At 43.9% G+C, this 11,909-nt stretch overlaps 2 protein-coding genes and 1 long non-coding RNA gene across 12 annotated transcripts in view; 2 read left to right on the plus strand and 1 right to left on the minus strand.

Moving 5' to 3' along the window:
- Nucleotides 1-9,714, plus strand: part of SEPT6 (septin 6) — a 76,955-nt gene extending 67,241 nt beyond the window's left edge. For 2 of the 8 annotated variants that reach the window (XM_006904697.3, XM_006904699.3), the window contains one exon: nucleotides 3,231-4,241. In XM_006904697.3, the coding sequence (XP_006904759.1) occupies nucleotides 3,231-3,240 (10 nt within the window). In that variant the 3' untranslated portion in view covers nucleotides 3,241-4,241. Of the gene's footprint in view, nucleotides 1-1,214; nucleotides 2,797-2,816; nucleotides 3,038-3,230; nucleotides 4,247-9,067 lie in introns of those variants that run through there. The other 6 variants (XM_015589350.2, XM_025046083.1, XM_025046081.1 and 3 more) reach the window with 5 other exon arrangements.
- On the minus strand, nucleotides 6,143-10,684 carry LOC102895115. Of its 3 annotated transcripts, none has more exons than XR_003046045.1 (3): nucleotides 10,510-10,684; nucleotides 9,642-9,772; nucleotides 6,143-6,437 (listed from the first exon to the last, which is right to left on the minus strand). It is a non-coding gene; the product is annotated as an uncharacterized LOC102895115 (long non-coding RNA). The 3 variants fall into 3 exon arrangements; XR_003046044.1 differs by having other exon boundaries at nucleotides 6,143-6,440; nucleotides 9,668-9,772; nucleotides 10,510-10,683; XR_439067.3 differs by having other exon boundaries at nucleotides 9,668-9,772; nucleotides 10,510-10,682.
- Nucleotides 10,685-11,302: 618 nt separating this feature from the next.
- NKRF (NFKB repressing factor) overlaps nucleotides 11,303-11,909 on the plus strand; it is a 12,712-nt gene continuing 12,105 nt past the window's right edge. Inside the window, exon 1 of the mRNA XM_006904700.3 lies at nucleotides 11,303-11,458. The gene's annotated coding sequence lies outside the window, so the exon portion shown is untranslated. The remainder of the gene's footprint in view (nucleotides 11,459-11,909) is intronic.

Genomic DNA, 11,909 nt, shown 5'->3' on the forward strand with positions numbered 1-11,909 from the left:
CAGTCATGTGATGCATCGTGCATCCCAGTTCCCCTCCCAGAGCCCCCAGCCAATCACTCCCCTCCCCCATCTTTGCCAGACTGTAAGTCCCATCTGCTACTCTCTACCACCAGCTTCCCTGTTCAAACTGTAATTGCTGCTCCCTTCCCTGAGGTATTTGCATGTAAGGTGGCTGGGTAAGCTCCAGTCAGCACTGCTTTCACCCATAGTACCCAGTCACTGGGCTTCTCTGAGCACCCATCAATAGGAGCCACAGCCTCTTTTCAGAGGACTCCAGAAGGAGATCCTTTGGTGCCTTTTCCTTCTCGCCTCTCAGCCCGGCCCTTTCCAGTTTTGATTCACTCAAAGTAACTGTGCTCAACCTGTGTTAAGAATATGGAGTGAGTTTATTTACACCAAGCCCTTCCCAGAAAACACGACTGCTGAAGAAAATAGTGTAAATTTCTCCTCTATAATTCTGAGTACCCCACAGATGCAGAATTGAGAATAAATCTGAATATTATTATCAGCCTAGTGTCTTGAATGATAGATTTATGGAATTCTTCTGAGGTGTCTCAACATCTCCTCTGGGCTCCACGCAAATCTCCAAAAGGCAAGGCCAGTAGTGGGTATAATGATCCCATGTCATAAACTGCCAAACTGAGCGGTCAAAGAATCAGTGTTTTCAGTTTTGCTTTGATGAGTGTTGATGAGTTTTAATCTGTATTTCACACGTGTCTCCCAATAAAAAGAAGTGAGACTATCAGCTGGAGAGGAAGATCCTTAAGTTTATCTCCAGTCTAAAAATTTGATATTTTTTTAAATATTCCAGTCCTGTCTACGGCCATGCCACCCTGAACAAGCCCAATCCTGTCTGATCTCGGAAGCAAGCATGGTCGGGCCTGGTTAGGACTTGGATAGGAGACCACCCAGGAAGACCAGGTGCTGTAGGCGTAAAAAATAAAAAAATAAAAAAATAAGGGATTGTAAGCTGACAAGGTCCTTGCAATCTATGAGGTCAACCAAGGGTTGCCTTGCCTAAAATAAGTGAGTGAATGAATGAATGAATATTCCAGTCCTAATTTTGATAATGGCTTTGGGAAACCCTTTGAAGTAGGGAGTCCTCCATTGTCAGGCGCAATGGCCTTCCGTGTTTGGCCAGTGAGAGTGAGAGCTGGAGGTGTGCTGGCAATGATCTGTGGCTAACACGCCCTTTCTCTGCCCTTCCTTTGCAGTAATCCATGGCTGTGTACTGAATAGTATTTCCCGCTACAGCTGGACTGGACTCCATTTAACCTTTTAAGCCAAGGTTCCTATTTTAACTGACAGCTTCTGGGTGCCAGGCAGCTGGGTCCCCTGCCCCTGACAAGTACTTCCACTTCAAGCCCCACCTCTTCTTTTGAGTTCTGCCTCCCAGTCCCACTGGCACTGACCATGACCTTCACCTTCTTTTTTTATTTTTTGTTTTATTTTATTTTATTTTTGGTTCCTTTCTTTCAAAACGATCTAACAAGGCTATGCCAAATCCAGGCCCTTTTGCAGTGTTGAGAATGGGGAGAGGGTTTTTCTCTTCAATAATAGATAATAATAGAAAGTGAAAAGTAGAAAAAATGAAAAGCAAACGTAGGCATGCACTTCATCTTTTCTTGTTGGCAAAGCAAGAGTGCAGCTATGTTATGTATTTTTTGGTAAGTCGCTGATTGGTTAACGGCCAGAGGCAGGTATGAAGGGGCTGCTGCCAAAGCATAAGCTAGTTTCTTGAAAAATCGAAGTCTCACAGTGCAGCATTTTAGGAGATCCTATGCTTGGCCGTTTTTAAAAACAATAACAACAATAACAATTTGGATACTCAGCCAGTAGCTGAGTGAGATGCTAAGTTAGGGCAGTCAAATCTCCTTGGGAAAGGCATCTTATTTGCAGCTTTGATGTTTCCACATCCAGTGTCACAGTTGCTTCACACCAATCCTAAACTTAAAACAACCAATTGGTCTCCATCTTCCTGGGTAATTATTTGCGTTACAAATAGAGTCCTTCATTTGCATTTGTTTACAGATTAAGACTTGAGGCTTGAGGAGCTCTGAAAACTTCAAAAGTTTTAGAGCCACTCAGCCTTTGAGAGACTTTCAGAGACTAGGCAGGAATTTTGTATTAAGGGACACATTTTGGTCCACAAGACATATGTGACCCATTTTTTTCGTAAGAGGAAATCGAGGCCCAGAGAAGTGGAGGGACTTGCCAGAGGTCCCAGCGCTATTTCATGGCAGAAGCCAGGCTAAATTCAGTGTCTTCTGACTCCTGGTCCATTTCACAAAGGGATTCAATCTATTCACATGTGTTCCTGGAGACAAGGTCTTTTGATGCTCAGAGGAACCGAATAGTTAGTATTAGAGGGCCTTTGAGATGGGTGAGTAGGGATGGGCAAAGCAGAAAACTCCAGAGCAGCTCCCAAAATGAGTGCTTCTGCTGATGGTAGGGGTCACCAGCATCAGTTAGCTGATCAGCTTTCCTGGAAGTCTAAAATGGGGCCCAGGCATGTGTATGTTTAACAGGTGCCCTAAATGATCCTTATAATCAAGAAACTTTGGTAAGCAGAAATCTAACCCGTGCATGAGCATAAGGCCTTTAGAAATTTGATAACTCTCTGAAAAGAAATAAAATAGTTATTTTATTGGGCAGTTTTCTCACTATAGACAGAAAAGTTTTTTTTCCTTCAGTGAAAAGGCTTTTTAATAAGTACAACTATTATTATTATTATTTAAAAATACCCTAACTACTCTGTTTGCTTCTGGTGAAACCAAACCAGTCATTAGAAGTGGTTTGTGCTTTTATTTTTCCAGAATGGAATGGAATGGCTTTCCTGAAAAATCCCGTGTGTATACGCACGCGCCTGCGCGCACGCACACACACACCTAATTTCTCGTAAGCCAAGAAGTTTGCACTTGCTAGCTGCAGTTCAGATCACTTTTGTGTATGTTTCTGTTTTAATTATTTGGCATTCACATGTGGCTGTTAATTAATATGTGCTTGTTTTTAATTAAAACAAGAAGCTTTAATCCGGTGTGTGGTGTTCTTAAAACTTAGCAGATTTCCCAGTGGTGATGGTCCATCAATGACCCCATTTCTAACCTATCTTCTGCAAGTATAATCTGTGCTACCTCATGCTTCCCCGTCCCCTAACCCTGTCTTACTTTGAATGTCCTTTTTCTTTAGCTAATTTCATGTTTTCTTTCTCTTTATCTCTCCCTCTCCAGCTTTTTTTAATCTTGTCTTCAGCAGCTGCACTAAGTCTAAAGGAGAAGACTGCCATTATAGAAGAGTTAGGGTTCCATATCTCAAACCAGAAACCAACCAATCCCCTCTCCCCCCAAACTGTGCGCGTGTGCACACACACACACACACACGCACGCACACACACCACACACTCAGCAAGTGTTCATGTGTCCCTGTGTCCAGGCAAGAAGCTCTCTCCTGACTTACATGGTATTTTAAATGGAAGTATCTTGTCCTAACCTAACAAGGCAGAAAAAGAACCATCGGAACTGGAGAATGGACCAAATGTAACCTCAAAGAGACAACTGCAGGACAACTCACCCAAGTGTAAGTGACTTAGGCAGGAGACCTCAGCCATGGGTGTGGAAGTCCTATTCACAAGTTTTCGTTGAAATTTTTATTTTTATTTTTTAAACACGAATTCTCTGGTTCAATGGGTTGACTGTCTACGGCCACTATTAAACATTCTGAATATGGAAGAGAAAGTGAAGCAACATTTGTATCTTCTTCAGAATTCTGCAGACCCCCAGCAATGGAGGAAATGGATTCACTAATACTCAGTGGAGAAGGGAAAGATGAGAGGGGGTATAAGCTTAGTGAGAGCAAAATTACTCCATTCAACCTTCCAAAGCCAGTTGGGGTTTTGAGAGGTTTCTGCTCAACCTGGGATCTGGAGGGAGAGATCTGATGTTGATAAATCTGCCTTGAATTTGTTGGTTTAACTTGCATCAAAATACCATGTGAGTGTGCTCATTCCTATATATCCCTACCATCGCCATCCCAGTGTCCAGTGTCTCACGAGAGAGCCTTTTTGCATGTTTTCCAGAATCTGTGTTTGTTTTTCCTTTCTTCTCTGTTCTTTTTCTCAAAGGTATGACCAGTCACTGCCCCTCTGGGGCTTTCATTTGCAGGAGAAACATCCCAAAACCAGCACTGTTTAGCTTGATACCTTTCTAATGTCATGTCAATTTTCAATAAAATTCAAAGAAATGTTCAACGGCTGTGTGATTTGATCTTAAACCATTAGGTGATGCAGTCCACCATGGTTTGCCTTAGGAGGAGTGAGTGGCTGCCTTACAAGTGGGTGACTTGAGGGGCTCAGGGAGGCATCATCAGCCTATATTCAGTCTCCTTAAGTGAGCTGCTATGCCCCCTCCTTCCTCCATCTGAGCTTGAAATTCCCACGGAGCAGGGTGGGGGTGGACCTGAAGTCCTCTACTTTTCCTTCATTGCCGTGGATTTAACTGACCCGTTGAGCTCATTATAAGTGGAGTGCCATATCCTACAGAACAGGATTTGTCTCTCATTTAATACTGTAATGCGAGCATCCCGAAAATTCCTGGGTATCACTATCCTTTAAGACTTAAAAAGCGTTCTAAAGATAGCAAGTAGTATTTTATGTCCTGGGTCTACCATGGAGGGAATCTCCTATCCCCAACTCCCAGCATTAAAGTGGGTAAGAGGGAGAGTGGTCAGTTTTCATAAGTCTGCTTGCAGTGACGGTAGGGTCTCCTTTCCCTGGCTTCATTTCTCGGATGGCCAGATGCTGAGGACGGGAGAGTGGTCCATATCCTCTCGGTACCCAGACTTGAAGTAAAGGAGACTGGCCTGTGCCTGCGCAGCTCGCACACTAGGAGGCAGCCTTGTGAGACAACAATCACCTGGTGATGTCACTGGATAGCGGCAGGTACTGAGGCGTGGAAAAACAGGCTCTGTGCTCTAAGCAAGTTATGTTAAAAACTTCCCTGTAAAAGGAGAATATCAGTAACTCCCCTGCAGGATGATTGTGAAGACTGCATGAGCTAATGTAAACTAAAGACCCCCGGTGTTCCATAAACGGTATCCCTTATTAAGGATGGAGTTTCTCGTTTACTAAAAGTATCTTAGGTTCCTCTAATGTACCATTTTTCAATCTCAACACGGCTGACATTCAAGGACAGAATTCTCTGTTGTAGGGACCTGTGCACTGTAGCATATTTAGCAGCATCCCTGCCCACTAGATGTCAGTAGTGCACCACACCACCCCCACAGCTGTGACAACCAAAAATGTCTCCGGACAATGTTAAATGTCCCCTGGAGGGCAAAATAGCCCCATGTTGAGAATCATTGCTCTAGGCCAGGAGTCAGCACTTTTTCTGCAAAAGGCCAGGTGGTAGATATTTTAAGCTTTGTAGGCCATAAGATTTCTGCAACTCTTCAACTGTTACTATAGCACAAAAGCAGCCATAGATAATATAAAAGGATGAGCATAGCTGTGCACCAATAAAACTTCATTTACGGACACTGAAAGTTAACATTCACATGCAAATTTCATTTTCACACGTCCTGAATTATTCTTTTCTTTTCAACCACTAAAAATGTAAAAACAATTCTTAGCATGAGAGTCATACAATTACAGGTTGTGGAACCAGATTTAGCCTGTGAGCCACAGTTTGCTTACTCCACTTCTAATGCATTTTAGTGCTTGTTAACGTATTATCAGACTAAAAGTGTTGGAAGCAATTGGCTGGTCAAAAAATCAGAAATGAAGACATGGCTGAAATTTTAATGAAAGTTGGGGGGGATGGGTTTAACTAAAATTTGCATACAATTTTGCTAGAGCATAGATGGAAGGCAGGGGCCTGCTGTGTCAGTGAGAGCCTGCTGGGGCACTGCTGAGCAGATGAGAATGCCAACTATTTCTAGGGAGAGAACCTGGCCTCTAATATCCTCAAAAAAGGCAAGCAACCAGGGCTTCTATTGTAAGCACCGAGGTTAAGCAGTGTCCTCTACTGTCTGAAGTGCCTCCACTTCGGGAGATTCATCTCTCTGCTGAAAGTGTTGCAGAATCACCTCTCAAAACCCAGGTTTGTGTGCCTGATGCACACGTAAAGCCCAAACATTGAGACACTGGTGCTTGTAGACAGAGAAAGGTTTATTTGATTTCACCAAAGTGAGAGAATAGGAGAGCAAGATCTCTCAAATCTGTCTCTCCAAAAAGCAAAAGTAGGGAGTTTTCATGCAGCTAGGGAGAAGGGGGAGGAAGAGTTCCTGGGAACTGAGAGAGAGGTGTATTCCCTTAGCCGTAGTCAACACTTTTTCACATCAGACTCCTGGGCCTCAGCAGCTGCTCACAACTACCTTGGACACATTCTTTACTCCTGCGGAACACATTCAGATTCTCCTCAAGGTCCTGAAGTTATCTGCTCCTGCTTGACAAAGACGCAGCACATCAGCAACACAAAATTATATTGTGAGAATAAGGGGTGCTGGGTTGAAGAGCCAACATTCTGTAAAGCATCTCATAATCGTGCATCAGCGAGGTTATCTTTAAAGCAAAAGGCAGAAACTAGACATCTTGTGACTATCGCCATCGTTTAAGCTATCATTGTTTTGTACTGTTCTTAACTACCTATATTCTCCTATTATCTCGAGCAAAGTTTCAAACATTTCTCCTGGGACTTGCTTTACAGGCATTCCTTCAGAACATGACTGACATACTTTCTTAATCTGTGACTATAAGCTACGTGACCACCAAAGCAATGGAAACATTTAGTTAAGAATTAGATTATTTAATTTTAGGTGACAAAAAAACTAGGGGCATTAAAATCACAAGGGGTTTGGCTACAAAAGGACAACTTTCCTGCAAGGCTATTCTTTTAAAATTTGAGTACTCCTTGAAAGAATGGTACATTAGAACATTAGTACCTCACAGTGGTTTTGCCACCTACACCTACCTTCCATTGGTGTCCATCTAAGTCCTGCACTACACTACCTCTTAGCTTGTTTGGCTTGAGATTTAGAAAGTCCCTGTTCTGGACTCAGTATCTATAAAAAATCATAAGTGTACTTTTTATGTATAGGATTGGCGACAATCCCTTAGTGCCCTAAGCTATGGGGGATACTTTGCATGAAATTTAGTTAGACGCTGCTTTTGAGGAACTTGGAGACTGGCCTCATCTTATCTACTCAACTATATTTTCCAATACTTTCTCAATACCCAGTCTCCCTCCCAGTACACTCAGTCTCTGCACAAGTCTCTCCCTGAGTTACACAGATGATTTGTTGGCTTTGTCTGAAATATCCTCCACTGATTTGAATCCTTTGAGATGTTAAGCTTTCTAAGGGTAGAAACATCATTTATAGCCCTCCAGAGGGCCCAGTACAGTTCTGAACGCACAACGAAAAGTGATTAAGAAGTAGCTAGATTGAGATTCTTCACCAACGTAGGGAACTATCACACTTTTCTAGCATTTAATTTTGAAATTAAGTAAGAAGGATAGTCAAAAGTATACCCACATACTCTTGACCCAGATTTACCAATTCGTAATATTTTCCCCAATTTGCTTCATCATGTGTTCTTTCCCTTTCTCTGTAATATATATCTAGATAGATATACAATTTTTTTCTAAACCATTTAAAGGTAATTTACACATATCATGGCCCTTTACCCCTAAATATTCCAGTGGGTATTTCCTAATAATAAGGATATTCTCTTACATAACCAGTTATCAACTTTGGTAAAACATTGTTACACTACTTTAATCTATTGAATAATATGCTTTATAGCACTTTTTCCCTTACCATATAGGATTTGGTCTAGAATCACCCATTGTGTCCTCTCTGTCTCTAATCTGGAATGACCTTTCTTTGTCTTTTATGACATTGATATTTTTGATGTCCCATTTAAAAAATATATTGTTCTCATTTTGGGTCAAGGTGTTGCCCAATTTCTCCATTATATAATTACTGGGTGTTTTTCTTTTCCTTCTTTGCTACTAATAAACAATCTGTGAGGAGAAATCATAAGTCCATGCAAATATCCTATTCCTCATCAAAAATTTCCCCCTAGATTTAGCATCTATTGATAATTGTTACCTGAACCAGTCTACAAAATGATTTTCCAACTCCAGTACTCCCTTCGTATTTTCTAATAGGTACATGGTATTCTATTGTAAGCAAAGGCCTTCCCTTCTCCCTCATTATTTGTCTATCTGCTTAATGTCATTGTGAACTTAAGGCTTTCTATTTTTTGAATGGTTTATTACTGTCCTTAATTTTGGTGCTCAAATTACCAAGATTTAGCCAGTGGAAACTCCTAGCTATTGTTTTTAATCCATTAGCAAACATTCCTCAAGAGGATATTGTAGTGCATAGTATTCTGGACACGAACATTTGGTGATCTAATTTCTGGGACAGTTCATGGGGGTGGTGCTTAGCCAGGCTCCAAGTTTCCCCCTTTCATCACTCACTGCCTCCTCCACAGAAAAGGGCAGGGAAGGAAGCTCAGAGCTGTCAGTATGTGTGTGTGCATGTGTGTGTGTAGTAAAGACAGTAACAGGAACCTGTATCAGAACAGAGAAAGATGATGGAGGGGTGGAAAATGGATGAATACAGTTTTCTGGATTGTTTCAGAATTGCAATGGCTGCTTTTATCATCACTCCCTCCTATACCTGTCTTAAGCCATTATTCAGATATTTTACTTCTGGCTTAGGAGTTTCAATTCCTGCTCACTGGGAAATCATCTGTGGCTTGTGAGAAGGGAATGGGCTGCAGAATTTTTCGATCAGAAGGATTACCAGGGAAATAAGGGCATGGATAATCGTGCAAATTTTGTTTTGCTTTCTAGAGATGAAACTTTATCCCACAGAGGGAATTACAAATGGAAGCCAGTTATGGCTGTTCCAGAGCAAATCGCCTCTAACATCAGTTTAATTGCCTTTCATTTGTAATCCAAGTTCAAAAGTCATTTTGCAATTATTTGTTCCTATGTGATGGACAAATTTTCATCTAAGCTGAGAAGACATAATTTTCATTTTCTCAATTTTTTTTTTCTAGGAAAGATGTGTATTGATGGCAATGCTGTTTTTGATGAAGGTTGGCAGCTTAGGCTGAAATAAATCCAACTGTAAAACAACAAATTAGCTTAAAACATACACTCCAAGAAAATTAATTTCACAAGATTGGGACAACTGGAAAAGCCTTCACTCATTCAGCCATTCATTTAACTCAGCAAACACCTGTGGATAGCCTACAGTAGTCAGTTGTAGGTGCTAAAAGCAAGACAGATGAGTTTATTTTTCTCATGAGCTGACACAGCACGAGGGCAGTCAAACTGTAAAAAAAGTTCAAAAGGTGATACATGCTGTGAAGAAAATTTAAAAAACAAAAACCAGGGCAATGCAAAATGGCTGAGAGAACACTGGATGAGGAATCAGGCGACCTAGATTCTGACCTCAGCTTTGCTACAGTCCCTACAGCCTTTGCAAGTCACTTTACCTCTCCAGCCTTAATTTTCTCACTTATTCGGCGATGATTTGAATTAATGATCTCTAAGCTTCCTTCTTAGTGTCACGTTCTTTGATTTGATAGTCCAAAGACTGCTATTACTTCAATTGACATGAATGCCTACCATAGAGTCGAAGACAAAACACTCACTGTGAAATGTGCAAGTCAGGCATGGAAATAAATCATTATGAAACGGTGTGAAAAGTGATGTTATATTCTGCTCTTGTCAGTCCAATACATCCATATGCATGTGTCCTGTAATGAAAAATATGTCGTTTAAAACTTAAACAGGTCAATGGGTCGAAGCTACCCCATGGCAGTGGTCCTGCTGCTAGTGAGACACTGGATTTTTTGCAAGACTATTTCAACCCAGCCAAGATTGCAATCAGTCCTAGGATAACAGAAAAAACGATTTCTTTTTCCTTTGTTTTTCTGCTATCTTGAACACACAGTAGGTGCCGTGTAAATAAATCCCTGCCGACAGACACTTGTTGATTAGCTACTTTAATAACACAGATTGGCAGACAGGGATTGAGGAAACTGACTGGAGCAGACTCACGGGTGGAGTAATACATTAGACTACAGGGTGATTTCGCCATTTGCTGCCGTGCAGCTTTTAAACCTCTTTTTTCCGGGCCTCTTTTGTATTTTGTAATATTTTGCACGTTTTAAATTGATACAGAAAATACGGAATTATTTGCAATTATGATCAGAGCTGTGTAAGCATGATGTCTCTGTCAGCAATTGGAATGGAGTATGCACCACAAAAGTGATTGACGTGAGAGGTGGCACTGTGGATCATTTTCTTTGCAAGTTGTTTTATTTTTCCTATGTTTTCACAAAAAAATACAAAGCTAATGATGCACGACGCGCATAGCTTTTCAAGCTATCCTCTGAAAAAGCGCTTCGGAGAGCTAACGTTAAAAATAAAGCGTAAAATCCATTCCAAACCCCCTAAGTCCCTCCCAAAGAACACGGCCCCACTGTCTCACCGCTCAGAAACCCAGGGAAAAACGTCAGGCGTATCATTGCTGCCAGCAATCATCTGAGGTCGCCTTCCAGGGATTTAACGGAACCATGTTCCAGAACCTTTGAGAACCTTCCAAAATTCTCTTCCCGGAGTCCCCGCCCTCCCCTTGTCGCGGTAGTGCGTCAAAATCCTGTAGTCGTCCAGGGAGAGAAAAAAAGTACGTCACGCGATATTCGGCGACGGGATTTCGAAGTTGGGGACCAACGGCAGCGCATGCGCACTGGCCTCACAACCTCGGGGCTGCACGCGGGTAGGTAGGCTGGAACCCAGAGGAGGGGGAGCAGAGCGTGCTGGTGTCTTTTTTTTCCCTCCTCCCCGCGCAGCGCGTGGGTCTGCGGGTGGCTAGAAGTGCGGAGCGCCGCGTCTGGCGCGGCGTCCCCAGCGCGCGTGTGTCTACGGCGGGCGCCCTTCTGCTCCACGAGTTGGAGGAGTGCAGCGGGCGTGCGCCCCAGAGTCGGGACGTGAGCGCCTTTTCCTCTTTAACGGTCCCCCCCCCCCAACACACACTCCCCAGTACCCTGAGCATTGATCTTCACGCCACGGCGCGCCCCTCCTCACCCAGCCCCTCCCACCGAGTCCTGTTCTCTCTCGCTCCTGGTCTGTAGTCGGCTTCATCCCTGGGGGCCCTGCTTGGGGGCGGAGAAGATGGCTGGCGGACGTCTGCTGTTGGGGGGCGACTTCCTGTCGCCTCCGCCGCTGCCCCCCCTCCCTCCGCCGCCGCCGCCGCCCCTCCCGCCGCCCCCGCCGGAGCCAGTGCTGGAGCAGTGGCGCTATAGCCACGAAAGTGACTGGCAGTGGGCTCTGCGGCGCAGCTTCATCTGTCGGCACCTGCATAGCTATCCCGGTGCCGCGCTCGACCAACTCCTCGCGCTCTCCGCCGCCTGGACCAACCACGTTTTCCTGGGCTGCAGGTGAGGAAGGTGTGCGGGTCGGGTTAAGGGACTGGAGTAGGGGATCGGTGATGCGGGTCGTTCGGGCTGAGGGACGGGGTAGGGGATCAGTGATGGGGATCGGGATAAGGACGGGGGCAGGATACGGATGAGGGCTTGGAGGTTGGAGATTTGGAGATTCTGGAGCATACTGCTGGCCTGGGGAAGGGGTTGGCCAAGTGAAGTGGCAGGGGATAACTTAACAGCCAGAAGGGTGCGAGCATTGCGGAAGCGGCTCCTCCAGGACCCGGGATGGAGATAAATCTGCGCCTGGAAGAGTATTGTTGAGAGGTGGTTATTGTGGTGAGGATTCTGGAGGGCGTGGGAAATGGCGAATAGCAGAACCTCGGACCTGCGTAGGACCTTCCAAGGATGCGGTATCCGCAGAGAATATTCCATCCTGGGGGTTTCGAGGATCTGTGGGGCGGCGGTG

This window comes from Pteropus alecto, unplaced genomic scaffold (genome assembly GCF_000325575.1).
Source record: "Pteropus alecto unplaced genomic scaffold, ASM32557v1 scaffold280, whole genome shotgun sequence".
Lineage (NCBI taxonomy): Eukaryota > Metazoa > Chordata > Mammalia > Chiroptera > Pteropodidae > Pteropus > Pteropus alecto.